Source organism: Acomys minous (genome assembly GCF_964271855.1).
Source record: "Acomys minous genome assembly, chromosome: 10".
Classification (NCBI taxonomy): domain Eukaryota; kingdom Metazoa; phylum Chordata; class Mammalia; order Rodentia; family Muridae; genus Acomys; species Acomys minous.
Window position 1 is genome coordinate 66,221,538 of NC_140491.1, and position 16,456 is coordinate 66,237,993.

At 46.6% G+C, this 16,456-nt stretch overlaps 1 protein-coding gene across 17 annotated transcripts in view; it reads left to right on the top strand.

Moving 5' to 3' along the window:
* TSC1 (TSC complex subunit 1) overlaps nucleotides 1–16,456 on the top strand; it is a 49,431-nt gene that overhangs the window by 16,673 nt on the left and 16,302 nt on the right. For 16 of the 17 annotated variants that reach the window (XM_084798564.1, XM_084798558.1, XM_084798568.1 and 13 more), the window contains 10 exons: nucleotides 1,014–1,198; nucleotides 2,974–3,077; nucleotides 4,118–4,270; nucleotides 5,148–5,292; nucleotides 6,466–6,620; nucleotides 6,990–7,063; nucleotides 12,906–13,081; nucleotides 14,113–14,228; nucleotides 14,538–14,649; nucleotides 14,948–15,066. In XM_084798564.1, the coding sequence (XP_084654690.1) occupies nucleotides 1,093–1,198; nucleotides 2,974–3,077; nucleotides 4,118–4,270; nucleotides 5,148–5,292; nucleotides 6,466–6,620; nucleotides 6,990–7,063; nucleotides 12,906–13,081; nucleotides 14,113–14,228; nucleotides 14,538–14,649; nucleotides 14,948–15,066 (1,260 nt within the window). In that variant the 5' untranslated portion in view covers nucleotides 1,014–1,092. Of the gene's footprint in view, nucleotides 1–1,013; nucleotides 1,199–2,973; nucleotides 3,078–4,117; nucleotides 4,271–5,048; nucleotides 5,293–6,465; nucleotides 6,621–6,989; nucleotides 7,064–12,905; nucleotides 13,082–14,112; nucleotides 14,229–14,537; nucleotides 14,650–14,947; nucleotides 15,067–16,456 lie in introns of those variants that run through there. The other variant, XM_084798563.1, reaches the window with a different exon arrangement.

Consider the following 16,456-nt stretch of genomic DNA (forward strand, 5'->3'; position numbering starts at 1 on the left):
GTTGCCCCCTACTTGACCACTTCCCCTTGGTGGGGAGGTCCGATGGCACTAAGAGGAAGGGGAAGCAGGCAACCCCATGAGACCTGATAGGCTGTGATCATTGGTGGGGGAGGAGGTCCCCTTCTGTCCAGATAGTTCCTAAATCAAGCTTAAGAACTAGTACCATGGATTCCTCAAGACAAAAAATAAGGATGTATTTGTTTATCCTTTTCTGGCACATTTAGTCCAATGTTACATGTATAAGTTTGGGGCTCCAGAGTTGGGCAGATCTGCATTCAGACTTGTTCTTCTTCCCTGGTTTTGCCTGTTGCCCTGTTTGTGACTAAAAGTAAAAGGTTTGTTCAATTTCCCTCTCCATAATGCAGGCACATGTGCCCATACTATGATGGTAGTATCAAGAGCATATACAGTGATGTTTGAAAGTGCACAGTGCCTCTTATAAGTAGTAGAGTCTTTGCTTTAAAGATTGTCACACGTGTGTAGTAACGCTTTGGGAATGAGCTACTTTCTATATGTAAATGAAAAGATGAGGTAGTAGTTGCCCCACACCCATAGCACCGGTTTGGCAGGTGTGTCTTAGTGGTCCTACTGTGCAACTACTTGCCTATTCCCAGCAGCTTTTGGGTATGCTGTAGATGTGCCTGATGAGTGTGCGCTCAAATCCAGAACAATCCCTGGTTCATACCAGCTGTTGGGCTGGTGGCCTAACCAGCTCTTCCAATCTCAGCCATCAGTAGTGTCATGAGGAGAGTAGTGTGTGCAGCTTTATTTGTGGAAACAGCTCGTCTGCTTTGTAGAGCAGGGTTGAAGCAGTGGGGCCAGCCCAGGTGGACCCAGACACAGGACTTCTGAGTAGCTTTCCATAAAAGAACTCCCTGTCTTTCACCAACACAGTTCTGCCCAGCATAGACTGCTCTGAACAGAGTTTCTGGCTTGTTTTCCTGCAAATTTTTTAGTTTCTTCAGTGTCAGGCAAGAGTCATTTGTCACACTGTCCATATTCCCATTTTGCAGTCTGGTAGTGGCCCTAATGAAGAGCTGTCTAGGCCTTTAGCACACGTCCTGGAGCCCACACAGCATTTTGAGTGAGAGAATGGCCCAGCTAGCCAACATTGGGGAGCTCCTCTCCATGCTGGACTCTGCCACACTGGGTGTGCGGGATGATGTGACAACCATCTTCAAGGAGTCCCTCAATTCTGGTAAGTGGAGAATTGTTCTCACGAAAAGAGCTTGACCTAGAGCTGAGTGGGTGGGGCCTGGAGGCAAATGCTAGTTTTCATCTTCAGAGGGTGTGTTTAGAGAGTTGCCCCCTTCCCCCCTCAGCCTTGTTTCACTATACATTCCAAACTAGCCTGGAACTTGTAAGCAACGCCCCCCCCACCTCCCCTCCCACCTCAGCCTTCCCAGGGCTGGGACCTGAGGTGGTTCTGCTTTTAAACTGCTAGGCCAGAGTTAGTATCCTTTGGTGGGCTCACACTGCATGTGTTTTAAACATTTAGTGATGGCAGTGCTCAGATGTACACAGACTGACATGAAGACTACACACCAAGCTCATGAATCCACCTTCGGGTTCTGCCATTTTGTCTTTTAAAAAAGGGAGGGGGGGCTGGACAGATGGCTCAGAGGTTAAGAGCACTGTCTGCTCTTCCAGAGGTCCTGAGTTCAATTCCCAGCACCCACATGGTGGCTCATAACCATCTATAACGTGGTCTGATGCCATGTAGGTGTACATGCAGATAGAGTACTTAAATTCATAAAATAAATAAATAAATCTAAAAAATATATATATATATATCTTACATATATTATAAAATGTATGTCATGTGTGCACATGTGTGGCTGTATATTTGTGTACATGGGCCTGTCTGTTTATGTATACACTCATGTTTTTATGAGTGTGTCCACTTGTGTGAGTGTGCATTCAAACATGCTTGTCTGGGTTTATGTGTACTGCATGTGTGCACATGCTCTTGAAGGTCAAAAGATGGTGTAAAATTCCCTGGGACTGGAACTACAGGTGGTATAGAGCCACACGCAGGTCAGGAACTGAATCCAGGGTCTTTGTAAGAACTGAAAGCATGTTTGTTTGTTTGTTTTTGTTTTTTGAGACAGGGTTTCTCTGTGTAATAGCCCTAGCTGTCCTGGACTCTTATTTGTAGACCAGGCTGGTCTCAAACTCACAGAGATCCACCTGCCTCTGCCTCTGCTTCCTGAGTGCTGGGATTAAAGGTGTGCACCGTGCACTACCACCAACTGGCTCCAGAAAGCATTCTTAACTGCTGAGCCACTTCTCCAGCCGTGTGTGTGTGTGTGTGTGTGTGTGTGTGTGTGTGTGTGTGTAGGTGTTTAGGTACATGTGAACCTTAGAGAGGTCAGAGGAAGACATTTGGGTGTCCTAGTCTTCTGTCATTCTGCCTTATTCCCTTGAAACAATACTGAGTGTGGAGGACGCTGATGGCCAGCAAGCCCCAGTTATTATCGTCCTGTCTCTGCCTCCTGGGGTTAAGGCATTCATGACTATTGACACCCACCACCCACCACCCAGGGTTCTCTGCACAACCTGGCTGTCCTAGAACTCACTCTGTAGACCAGGCTGGCCTTGAACTCAGAGACCCACCTGCCTCTGCTGAGATTAAAGCCCGCAGCACCACCGCCTGACTTCATGTCACCGCCAGCTTTGTCCGTGTCTTCTTTCTGGTGTTTTCTGTGTGCTCTGGGCATTTGAACTCAGGTCCTCATGCTTGTGCAGCAAGCAGTCTTCCTGCTGAGCCATATGACTGTGACAGCATTTCATATGCTGTTGTGTTGGTTATTTAGACAAACGAGCTTGCAATTATCCTGTTAGTCTAATGAATTTAAAAAGGCAAAAACAGTGCTACATGACTTTGGTTAGTATAAAAGGCCATATTCTGGCTTTTATGACAACTATTCAGGGAGAAGGAAGTAAGTTTGATGAATTGCCCTTTTTGTTTAGAACGTGGGCCTATGCTTGTAAACACCTTGGTAGATTATTACCTGGAAACCAATTCTCAGCCGGTATTGCACATCCTCACCACCTTGCAAGAGCCACATGATAAGGTAAGTGCTAGGATGGGATAGCGTGGTTCTTTGTATGTTCTCAGTCAAGTGCGGTGTCTGAACATCCACAGCAGCTTATTCACCACTTATCCCAGAGACACATAAATCATTCGTAGGCTCTGAAAAGTTTACAAAATAACATGGATTCCAGAGGCTTTCTACAGATCATGCTTTGTATAGAAGTCTTGTAATTCTAGTACTGTAGTATAGTCTAGTAGGATAGTAGACAATTGGGGTAAAGATCTTTAAGCCTGTGCTTTGAATACAGTTTTTGAACTTAGCAATGGGAAAACCCCTGAGTGTATCCAGCTAAGTCTTGCATTTTCAGTGAGATTGCCTTCTCTAGGATTACGTGTTTTTACATTGCTGCTGTGGTCTTCTTTACTCCAGGCCAGATTACAACATCACAGTGGCTTGTTTTACATTAAAGGCTGCAGTATAGATGCTTGGCTGGTACAGTAGGCAGGGTCTTTCACAGCCTGCCATAGGCTTGCAACCTCGGGTTGTGTATGGGGTGCAGAGAGAAGCTGTAGTATAGTCGTGTACCTCTTTGGAACCCCCGTGTTAAGGGTCCTTTTTACAGATTTCTTTATTTATTATTAGGTATACAGTGCTCTGCCTGCATGTACACCCACAGGCCAGAAGAGGGCATCAGATCACATTATAGATGGTTGTGAGCCACCATGTGGTTGCTGGGAATTGAACTCAGGACCTTTGGAAGAGCAGTGAGTGCTCTTAACCTCTGAGCCATCTCTCCAGCCCCCAGGGTCCTTTTTCTTAATTTGTAGTTGGCTGTTTTCTCAGGCCAAAAGAAGAGAGCTTTGTTCACTGATGTAGTTTTGAAAATCTTGGCTTGGGCTTCTTAGCCTTTTTGTTGGAGCCTCAGCCTTTATGAACCATAGCTCTAGCTCATGGGCTTATGAAGTCTTTTGAGGCCTGCGTTAGGGGGAAGACTTGAGAGCTTGGGTTGATCAGTACTGCCTGTATTTGGTTAACTTCATGCACTTCAGGAGCTTTCTCTTGATTGTTTGCATTTTCAGCACCTCTTGGACAAAATTAATGAGTATGTAGGCAAAGCTGCCACCCGTTTATCCATCCTCTCACTACTGGGCCATGTGGTGAGACTGCAGCCATCTTGGAAGCACAAGCTCTCTCAAGCACCTCTTCTGCCTTCTTTATTGAAATGTCTCAAGGTAAGATATTTGTAATGTTTTGAAGGAGATACCTCTGTAAATATTGTTTCTGAGAAGTGACCTAACACAAGCTTGCAGGAGTCAGTTCTTTTCTTCCACCATTGGGTTTCAGGCATTGAACTTAGGTTCTCAGACTTGGTGATAGGTGCCTTCACCCACTGAGTGATCTCACTAGCCTTGGGCCTACTTGTTTATTTATTTATCTTTTATATGTATGTATGAGTCTTGCCATGTAGTCCTGGCTGACCTATATCTTACTGTGGAACCAGGCTGGCTTTCAGCTGGAAGCAATCCTGCCTTAGCCTCCAAACTGTTAGAATCACAGGGATTAGCCACCATGTTCAGCCTGTAAAAAATATGTTCAGTCCTTTAAAAAATAGTGAATTGGACTGGGGGTGTGGCTCAATGGTAGAGCTCTTGCCTAGCCTGCAGAAGGCCCTGGGTTTGGTTCCCAGTACTAGTGAGATAATGAACTAGCTCTCAGTGTGCAGAGTCCTCTAGTCACTTAACAGAAAATCAGTGTCTCAGAAGTTAGTTGGATGGGTGAAGATAGTGGTGTCCTGTGTTTTGTGTAAGCTGTCTCTTACTTACACTATCGTCCAGGCACTGGGGTAGGGATCCTGAGGAGTCTGGATTTGGGAGTTCAAGCCAGGTTAAACCGGCTCCCAGTTGAGATAATGGAGGATGGGAAATGGTCCCCTAGTCTCACCACAATGGCAACAGGGTTCAGTGCTTCTTTCTGCTAAGTCTATTTCAGTGCTGTCCCTCAAATTCTTAGGGGTCAGGAAATGAGCACAAGAGGGGCTTCAGATCTGTGACCTCAGGATTTGGACCCTCATCCCAGTGCTGAGCCTGACGTCGCCCTTCCCTTCTGCAGATGGACACTGACGTTGTGGTCCTCACAACTGGTGTCTTGGTGTTGATCACCATGCTACCGATGATCCCGCAGTCAGGGAAGCAGCACCTTCTTGATTTCTTTGACATCTTTGGCCGTCTCTCGTCATGGTGCCTGAAGAAACCAGGTATACCCCAGTGTCCTCATCAGACTTTGCAAGGGAGTGCTGTCCTGACTGCTAGTAGCCATATGCTGTGGGGGAAGGAAGGATGTGTAGTATTCACTGCATAGATGAGGAAATGTTTGGGGTGCCTATTGCAGGCCACATCCTTATGCTGTTGGTCAGAAAGGATTGTCAGAGTAATGAGGGATAGGAGGTACAACTTCCTGAATCTCATTAGTAAAACTGAGTCACAGCTTCTACCTCTGGGTGCTCTACAGCTGAGCTTACAAGATGCTCGTGTCCTCCTGCGCTGTTGTTTACAGCCACAGCCTCACAGCTTTAGTTGTGAGGACTTATTGGTTGTGCATGGAGGGTGAGGAGATGGATCCTAGTGTTCTCGTTAGGGCAGGAGTGTCAAGTGCATGGGATTTTCCTCTATCAGGTCACATCAGCAGGTAGTACAGCTCCATCACAGTGATGCAGAAGCTGTCAGCCTGGGAACTGCAGGGTTTTCTGGTAATCCTAGCATGAAATATTCATATTAGAAGATGAAATATGTATGGTCTGTCGGGGAGGCTGCTGCAGTTTTCTGCACAGGGGCCATTGAGCACAAGCCCGGTCTGCCAGCCTGCTCATATCTTGTTGGGAGAAAGGAACAGTTACTCCTAGAGAATGGATTTTCCGTAGGATCTTGGTAAGACCATAATAGTGGAATTATCCAAGCAATTTAAGCTAATTCCTGCATCTGTAGTGTTTCCTTTTTAAGTTATAAATCTGCACAGCTAAGATCATATCTTGGTTTTAAAAGTCTCTTACATGTTTGTCCTATAAACCCTTACACGTTCATTATGTACCAAATACTATGTGTGGCACTGGGGCACAGGGAGAGCCCCCCTTTCAAGACCCAAGAAATGTCACTGCAGACTGTAGGGTGAGTGTCTGTGATATGGAGGCAGCTCTGTGTGTGAAGAGTGAAGAGTGTTTGGAGTCTTTCTTGTAAGGGTGGCTGGAGCGGAGGAGGAAGGCAGAGATGCGTAAATGCCCTTTTAGGTCATATGGCGGGTGTTGAACAGGAGCACATGGTGTATCCAGATCTACGTCTGTCTTACCTTCCTGGAGCTCAGTAGGAGAGCGTCAGGGAAGAAGCACGCTGGCAGCCTCAGGACTGAGCCCATGCTCTCTGATTTCCTTCCTTAGGCCACGTGACAGAGGTCTACCTTGTCCATCTCCACGCCAGTGTTTATGCCCTCTTTCACCGCCTCTATGGAATGTACCCTTGCAACTTCGTCTCCTTCTTGCGCTCTCACTATAGTATGAAGGAAAATGTGGAGACGTTTGAAGAAGTGGTCAAGGTGAGTGAAACAAACTACAAAACAAAAGCCTGCCCATTCGTTTGATCCTTAGACCTTCTTTTATGCAGGTACTTTTACAGCTTTTGTATTATATGGCAGACAGGAAACTTTTGAGAAGAAATCCTTGACACCTCCACTTCAAACCTAGGCAGCCACTAATTGTCTTTCTGGCTTCCTAGTCAGGAGCTGCTATTTTGTGAACTTGATATACATGGGCTCATGCACTGTGTGCTCTCTTGTGACTGGCCTCTCACCCTGTTTCACAGTTCATCTGTGTTGTAGCATATCAGCACATCACTCCTTTTCTTGTCAAGTAGGGTTTGCCACACAACTTCACACCTATAACTTTGTCAACCCAAACTCTTCTAGCCAATGATGGAGCATGTGCGAATTCACCCGGAATTAGTGACTGGATCCAAGGACCATGAACTGGACCCTCGAAGGTACAGAAACTGAATTTGTGACAAGTTTTGAGTCTCTTAAGAGACTGGCAATGTGATCTATGGGTACCTGTGGGAATGCAGATGTTCCACTTGCAGAATGGGTTGAACTTTGTGCTTAAAGCCTCCTCCTCACAGAGAGCTACTGACTCCATGAACAGAGCAGAGATGGTGGCAGCCAGTGCCTGTCTCTGTAAGCCCAGAAGGCTTGCTTTTTGGTAATTTGAGTGGGTTGGGAGGTTAATTGGGTAGCTGAAAGCTAGGCGATTACAGAAAGGCAAAATTTGGAGTAATGAGCCACCTTGGGTCTCTTTCTCCATGATCACTGCCAGGTGCCTGACTGTCGTCCTCATCCGCACCCCCCACGGGCCCTGATGTGTCCTGAGGACCTACTGAACCTGCTAGTTGTAAGAAAGACAGCACCTTCTGCTTGTCAGGCAAACTTACAATTCCCAATGAAGGGATGGAAGCTTTCGGGAGAAAACTGAGCCAGGGCTATCACTCTGCCTTATGCCTGGTAACCCTTACAGAGTCCTGCCTCTGCCAGTGTACTTCTGCGGTGCAGCTCCAGTCAGCTTAAAGCAAGGTGCAACATCACACAAACACGCAGCTAGCCCAGCTTCAAAACCAGAACATTCCAGTGTGTTGGTTCTGTCTGAGAAGCTCTTCCTCCTGCTCCCTGGCCACCTCAGAGGCAGCTGCTGCCTTGCCTTTATGCTCCCTGTTCTCTCTGTGGTTGGCCATGTATGTGGCTTGTTTAGAGAGCTGATTGCTTTAGATGCAGGCTTGCAGAGGATGAGGGCAGGAGTGCTGTCAGCTTTGATGGTCTGCCTTTACCTTCAAGGGAGTCGTTGCACAAGGTCACATGTGAGGCCTGGGAAGCCCTCTGTGGAGTAAAACAAATGCTGATCTAGGGAGTGAGAGTGTCCTCAGTATGTAGTGAAGATAAGGTTTCTCAGGTCACTTAATGTTGTCCCTTGGCTAAAAGGATAGTTGGGGACAGTAGGAGCTTTGGAGATGTCCATTGCTTGGCTTCTTTTCTTGGGCAGCATCTCCCGTTTCCTGTATTTTATGTCTTCTTTCTTGGTATATGTGTGTGTTGACAGGTAGACACATGCATGTGTGCGTGTGTGAAAGCTGGAAGCAGTTGCTTTCCTCAGTCACTTCTCCATCTTATTTTTTGAGGCATGGTCTTTCACTGAATCTGGGATTCACCATAGCAAAGCACCCCACTGTGTTTTGCTGCTTTATTTGTTTATTTGTATCTGTAGTAGATGTGGGTTCTGGGGACTGTATTAGCACTTTCTGACTGGGCCATCTCCCCAGCCCCTCACTCTGGTTGTGCTAGCATTTAGGAAGGATGCAGTTGGCTTGGCTGGGTGTGAATGCTGAGAGTCAGTCTCCTCCAGTGATTGGAGACAGAACCTGTGGCTGTTTGCTGATGGTTTTGATGGTCTTTATGGGGGCTGGCAGAATACATCTCTGTTAGCATGATATTTTGAACTTTCCTGTGACATACCTTGGTGTAGAACTATTTGTCATTGGTCAACATACAACAAGCTTTTAAGTCTTAGAGAGAGGATTTTCTTTACTGTTTCAAGCATGGTGCTTCTCTGTCTTCCCCTCCCCCTTCCCCCCATACTTGTCCTTCCTACACTCCCAGTGGTGACAGGGAAGCCTGTTTTTCCTTTTTGTCCTGTAGTCCACTTCCTGCAGGCTTCCTTGCCAGTGATGTTCAGCCCTCCCACTTAGTTATTCCCACGCTGTGCTTTCTGCCTGAGTGCTTGTTTTAGCGTGCAGGGGGCTTTTCTTAGTCACCTATCTTCGTCTCAGAGATACAGTGACTTTTTTATTTTCCCTGTATAGTATGTGTCTTCTAAGCCCTCCCCCTTTCATTCACTTGTTTTGATTTGTTCTTTTTAAGTCTTTGAGGCTTTTTGCAAAGCTTTGGTGATTCTCCTGTGCTTGAGTGGGAGGACAGGAAAGCTGGGGGTGAGGTTGGGCGTTTTGATCTAGAGCATTTCTGTGTGGATTTGAGCATCTGGGAGAGATACCAGCACTGGGATTGTGGTTTTTTTTTTTTTAGCTGGTCAGGTTTTTAGAAAATTCTTCTGATCTGACGAGGACCTGGCTGCTTCTGCAGAAGAGGTAGGCAAGGAGGGCTTGGTGGCTTGTGCATTTAGATTGTGTACTTTCTCATAACATTCTTGCCTTGGAGCCATGGTTGAAGCTTTGTTCTGGCCTGGCTTCACTTTCCTGGAGAAAATCCCCTTGCCAGGGACTAGCCAGTTCCCAGTGAGGAATAGAGCCACTTTCTGGGAACATAGAATTAGAAGGGACCTCAGATGCTCTGTGTCTCTCCAGCAGTTCCTATCCCAGCTGCTGTCTCTAGCTTCTTGCCTCTCACCTTCAGTTCCAGAAGATCTGGATGCTGTGATCTCTTGGACTCCTGAGGGTTGTGTCATATATGGCAGCTGCCTGGTGGTCTGGAGCTCTGGGTAGGGCTTGCTTCTCAGGTTGGACATGCCCGTTCCCACGTGTCTGCTGCTCTCCAGGTCGTCTTCTCCTCCCTGCACTTTGTATTTGAAAACAGGCCTTAGTGTAGATGGTGGAACTTCAGGAGATTGTAGTGAGGTGAAAATGTTCAGTCAGCCGTGTTAGCTCGGGGCTTTTCCTGTCAGCAGCACACAGCACCTCAGCACCTGAGGTTGGAAGAAAGCTCAGTCTGCTGTGAGAGAGACAGCAATGGTGAGGAAAGGGGGCTAGGAAGGAACATTGACAGCAAAGCCACAGAGCAGGCGATTGTGCATGGTTGTATAGGGCAGGGCGACACAGTAAAAGGCATTCTGACATACTAGAGAGCTTTTGAAATTAAGATGAACTCTCAAATCAGTATTTCAGCTAAGGAACTGGAGGTACAGCTGAGACTGGCTCAGTTGAACAAAGAACAGAGGCAGGTGACTGAGAACAGCTTTAGGATGATGGGTGGAGCCCAGTAGCCAATAAAAAAAACACCTTTAAAAGGAAAAGAGGACACTTTTTTTTTTTTTTGGTTTTTCGAGACAAGGTTTCTCTGTGTAGCCTTGGCTGTCCTGGACTCACTTTGTAGACCAGGCTGGCCTTGAACTCACAATGATCTGCCTGCCCCTGCCTCCTGAGTGCTGGGATTAAAGGCGTGCGCCACCATAGCCCAGCCGAGAAGATGACACTTTGATAGAAGAAGGGTTAAAAGAAATTTCCTAAAGCTGAAGCTTCTAGATTGAAGGTGTTTGTGTAGTGCTCAGCTCAGTCAATGCAAAGGAATGCTGCCAAGCTTCAGCTTTGTGAGATTTCAAAACACTAGAAGAACATGCTGAAGGTGTGGAAAGGGGAGCCCTCCCCAGGGCACCCCCATACACAGGCCTACAGCAGCCAGAACCCCAGCTTGAAACACTTGCTATTTAGGGAAGCTGCCTTGTGCTCTAATCGTGCCCCGCACAGCCTCTCTTTTTATTTAACATCACACTTTCAACACGTGAGAATGAACAGGCATTCCATAAGTGCCTCCGATTCCACAGTGCCTTAGTGCTCTTGCCCTCTTCCCTGAAAACATGGACAGAGGACAAGAATCCTGCCAGAATGACCATGAACTTAGAGCCACAGACAGTAAAGCTGTGTCCTACAAGCAAGTTTATGCTTGGGCAGTGTGCACAGTCTGCTGGTTTGGGGGCATTTGTAGAACATTTGGCAGACCCAGAAGAGATAAAAGAAGAACACAAGAGAATGAATATTGCCTGTCTCTCCAAGTTTTTGTGCTTCTGGAGATTAAACACAGACCTTGCAGATGTTGGGCAAGCATCTATGACAGAGCTACAGACAAGCTGCTAGTTTGTGTAATTGGGGCCGGGGGACATGTATGTGGGGTCAGAGGGCAACTTTTCAGGGGGTTAGTTCTCTTACTTTGTTTTGAGGCACAGTCTCTGTTTTTGTCACTGCAGTATGCTGGCCCTGGAGCTTTTGGCTGATGCTCCCGTCTCTGTCTCCCATCTTGCTATAAGACTACTGGGATTACAGTTGAAGGCCACCACATCTAGCTTTTTATGTGGGTACCAGGAACCAAACCCAGGTCTGCCAGGCTTACTTGTGGGGCAAATCCTTCTACCTGCTGAGATATTTTCCAGCCCACATCTAGTTCTTTGAATTACAATACTTAATACTAACAGTGTATTCCTGGGCACTTACAAGAACAGTTTTATGGGTTTTTTTGTTTTGTTTTTTATTTTTTTTAATGGTTTTTGTTTTGTTTTGTTTTGTTTTTTCCACTTAAGTAATAAGATGGCTCGTTGGTTTTTTTTCGGTCTGGGGTTTGGTTTTTCCAAGACAAGGTTTTTCTGTGTAGCCCTGGCTTTCCTGGACTTACTCTGTAGACCAGGCTGGCCTTGATCTGCCTGCCTCTGCCTTCCTGAGTGCTGGGATTACAGGCGTGCACCACCGCATCCACTGGCTCATTGGTTTTTCAGGTGCCTGCTGCTAAGCCTGATGACCTGTTCAGACCCTAGGACTTACATGGTGGAAGGAAAGAACTTACTCCCACGAGTTGTCCTCTGACCGCCACATGTCTTGCTGTGACAGTCCCCTGCCCCCAAATAAATAAAATGAAAAAAGAGATGATATTCTAGTTAGGTATGTCTTAGTACTTGGGACTGCCACAAATTCAAGGAGAGCCTGGGCAACAGAGTGAGTTTCAGGGGAGCCAGCACCATAGAGAGAGATCCTGTCTCAAAAAACATAAAACAAACCCTAAAAAACTCAAACAAAAAGATGGTGAGTATTTGAAGGCATGATTTATTTTTTATTTATTTAATTTTTTTTAAAGACAGTGTTTCTCTTACAGTCCTGGTTTTCCTGGACTCATTTTGTAGACCTGGCTGGCCTTGAACTCACAGAGAGATCTGCCTGCCTCTGCCTCTCAAGTGCTGGGATTACAGGCGTATGCCACTACGCCTGGCTGAAGGCATGATTTTTAAACCGACTTTAGTGAGGTGTGTGATCTTCATAAAATGAGATTTGTTAAGTTTTGACAACAGTTGTGACCACAATAAAGGTTTCCCTGGCCCTGGCAGCCACCTGTCTGTTGAAAACCTGCTGCTCACAGTGTTGTGCAGACCACTCAGCTGGAGGACAGCTCCCTGTGACTGGCCTTAGTTCTGACAAAGCCATGTTGTGGCTTAGCACTGACTCCTATGTTTCTGTAGGATTAATTGGATGTAGGCCAGAGGCTCACCCTCTTAAATGAGACACACACACACACACACACTCTCTCTCTCTCTCTCTCTCTCTCTCTCTCTCTCTCTCTCACACACACACACACACACTCGCTCTCTCTCTTTCTCTCTCTCCCTCTCTCTCTCTCTCTTTCTTAAAGAAATTCTTTAATGGTACTTTATGTATTCGTTAGTCCTAAGTGGTCTCATAGTATTCCTATCCCGGGATATGTTAGAAGAATCCTTGGCTTTGCTTGGCGACTATAGCTCAGCCCATCTTATTGGTGCTTTCCAGCCCCTCCCAGTCTCTGATTACCTTTGTTTCAGAGCAGATATCCCCAAGAACTGGCTATGTAGTTAAGGGGCTATTTTTTTGTCTTTGTTGGTGATTTTTTTTCTTTCAAACTAGTTTCTGTTAACTTGATGAAGCCATTTTAACGAGGGGAAGTAGCTTCTTAGATGGCTGGCTGGTTGTTAGACTTGTGCTGCATTCTTTGTTAGCGGCAGTCCAGTGGCCAGCACTGAGTCAGCCTCCTGATGGTCTAACTGATGTGCTTAGGTGAATTTGTGCATGCCTCTCTTGACTGTGTTGCCCTTTCTAGGTGGAAGACGTTAGAGACTCATGATGTTGTAATAGAGTGTGCCAAAATCTCTCTGGACCCCACAGAAGCCTCATATGAAGATGGCTATTCTGTGTCTCACCAGCTCTCTGCCTGCTTCCCTCACCGCTCGGCTGATGTCACCGCCAGCCCTTATGTGGACACACAGAATAGCTATGGTAAAATGCAACTGTGGGCTTCTCTGTTCGCACCTTAATCTCTGGAAAGCATTACTTTTATTGTTGCTAACTTTCAGTGCCCTTCCAGGAGTAAGACTTCTGGCTGCTGTAGGCATGTGTATGGCGGTGCCCTGGGGAGGCTTCTCCTTCCACACCCTCAGCATAACTAGGCAGTAAGTGAGGAGAGAGTCAGGGCACTGCCTAGGGACTTTCCCTGAAATATTTCAGAGTTTGCCTCTATTTTGTTTGAATTATTTTCTGTCCTTTAAGCTTAATTATTCTCGGTATCTGTCTCTTTTTTTTTTTTTGTTTTTGTTTTTGTTTTTTCGAGACAGGGTTTCTCTGTGTAGCCCTGGGTGTCCTGGACTCTCTTTTTAGACCAGGCTGGCCTCTAACTCAGAGAGACCCGCCTGCCACTTCCTCTTGAATGCTGGGATTACAGGGACGCACCTATGATCTGATAGCATAGCAGATCACCAGACTAGTCCTTAGCATATAACATAGTAAGGGTCAAGTGCTTCCAGCTGGTCCCTGTGTCATAAGTGACTTAACCTTCTTGGTGCTTCCAGTGGGGCCCACAGGAAGACTGACAGTCTGAGAGTCTGGAATCACAGCAGAGCTTGGCTTTAGCTAGGATAGAGGCTGCACATCAGGCTGTTAGACACGATGTGCCCTTTCAGTTATCCTAATGCATAATTAGAATCACACCTAACTGAACTTTAACTTCCACAGGGCACTTAAAGAATCTTTAAAGGCTGGATGTGGTGGCGCACGCCTTTAATCTGAACTCTCGGAAGGCAGAGGCAATGGATCTCTGAGTTCAAGGGCAGTCAGGGCTATTCGTTGAAACCCTGCCTCAGAGACAAAACAAACAAAACACCCCAGAAGAACCTTTAAATGTTAGTTTGTTCCCAGAGATGCCTAAGCCCCAAGAGAGAGTTGAGTGTATCAGATGGTCTAGAAGATTGTGGCTGGTTGTCAGAGTGACCTACACCCCGTACTCACCCCTGCCTCCTTCCCTTTCATTTCAGGGGCCGCTACTTCCACCCCTTCCTCAACCTCTCGGCTGATGTTGTTCAGTCCACCTGGGCAGCTACCTCAGAGTATGAGTTCCTCGTCAACACGGCTGTTACCTGAGCCGCTGCAAGTATGGTGCCACTCAGTGTGCCTTCCCCCCTCTGCCTCCTGGGGAAGTTGGGCCATTGGTCAGGACTTAGAATGTAATGGGGAAATTGCACAGGGCGAGTTTCAGGAGGGTCCTTGATAGGAGCAGAGAAAGCCACTGGTGCCACGTGTCACCTTGGAGTCCAGACACTCGAAATGCAGCTTGTCTTGGTAAAGACTTCACAGCAAGCTACTTGTAGTTGAAAAGGCTGCATCTAAACTGAACATTGCTGGAGACCTCAGCAGGCTCAGTGCTCACTTGCTGATGCTGATGTTCTCTGTTGACTTCTAGGCTACTCTCTGGAGCCCATCTATGGTCTGTGGTATGACCACTCCTCCTACGTCTCCTGGAAATGTCCCACCTGAGCTGTCACACCCCTACAGTAAAGCCTTTGGTACCACTGGTATGTGGGTCTTAGTTGGATTTGATTGGTTGGTTTGGGCCTATTTGTGAAGGGGAACTCATAGTGATTCTGGGAGCCATTTGACAGTGATAAACTTGTTTTTGAAATTTAATAAAAGTCTCTGGGCTTTTCAGAATGAGTAAAGTTTAGAGACAGACAGCCAGGCACCAAGACTAATCTGGATTCTGAGACGTTCACTGGACCACTGTATTTGTAGTGACAACAGTGTTAAGGAAATGACAGCTTTTCTGATGTTTGGCCCAGCCTTGCTATGTGTTGTCCTTGTCTCTCTGAGCAGGTGGAAAAGGAACTCCTTCAGGAACCCCAGCGACCTCTCCTCCTCCAGCCCTGCCCTGTCCACCAGATGACTGTGTGCATGGTCCAGCCTCCCAGGCCTCAGCCACACCTTCCCGGAAGGTGAGTGTTGGGCCAGAGCTGCCAGTGCACACACATCTCACCTTGTGAAGTCTAATTATGCCATGTACAACCCTGACCCAAAAGGGATGGACTTGAACCGTAGTAACTGAAAATAGATGTCACCAGTTCTCAAGCTATGGCCTGCCAACCCCAGGACCCTCAGTAGGTTAGATCACCTTTACCTCTGGGTGTCCTTCTCACGGCATTGACAGTACAGACAGCAATAAGGTACTGACTCCTTAGCACGGATCAAGTTAGAGACCAGACTCTGAAGGTGTTGTGTCCTCCCTAACAGGTTCTTTAGCTTAGAAACGGGAAAGGCAGAGGAGGGGGAAAGCATGATTCTACATGAAGAAGCAGGAATGATGTATTTTCTAATGAGTCTGGACCTTGAAATTATGCACATACCTATAGGTATGTAGCTGGGTACTGTGGCACGTGTTTAATCCGGGCTCCGGAGGCTGAGGCAAGGAGGATCATGAATTCAAGGCCAGTATAGATGCAGTGAGATCCTGTCTCAAAAGAGCAAACAAATGAGCAAAATAAGAAACTTACTCAGAGCGTGTTTCACTGTACACTGCAGGGTGAAGGGAGTCCTGCCTCACAGCTGTTGGAATTATTGGAGCTGTACTAGCTGTGTTCCCCCCCCCCCCCCCATGGGACGTGACTTATCTGAACAACAAGTGACTGACAGATGGTTTATTCAGGCCTGAAAATTTAGCAGGAAATTCCCCCCTGCCCCCACCCCCGCCCCAAGACATGGTTTCTCTGTTTCTCTGTGTATCCTTGGCTGCCCTGGACTCACTTTGTAGACCAGGCTGGCCTCGAACTGACAGAGATCTGCCTGCCTCTGCCTCTCAAGTGCTGAGATTAAAGGTGTGCACCACCACACCCTGCAGGAAATTTCTTGTTTTGTTTTGTTTTTTTTTCCTTTTTTCTTTTTCTTTCTTTCTTTCTTTTCTTTTTTTTTTATTTTATGTGCATTGGTGTTTTGCTTTCATGTATGTCTATGGGTGTCAGATTTTGGAGTTACAGACAGTTGTGAGCTGCTGTGTGGGTGCTGGGACTTGAACCAGGGTTCTCTTGAAGAGCAGTCAGTGCTCTTAACCCCTGAACTGTCTTTCTAGCCCCAGGAAATTTCTTTTTAGATGACTTTTTTTTCCCAGATTCAATACAGACTAATGAATTCCATTTTAACATTTTCATACTTGCATGTACTTTGTTCATATTTTCTTCTTCCCTACCTCTCATAGTTTCTTAAACAGTGAACCAAGTCTGTCATTTCAAGGTAAACAGCTGACGATATCTGTAGCCGATAGTAAAATCCAACTTGCAAGGAAAATTGGTCATTAAAAAGCTTGTGCCTGTTTGAGGCCAGCCTGGTCTACAG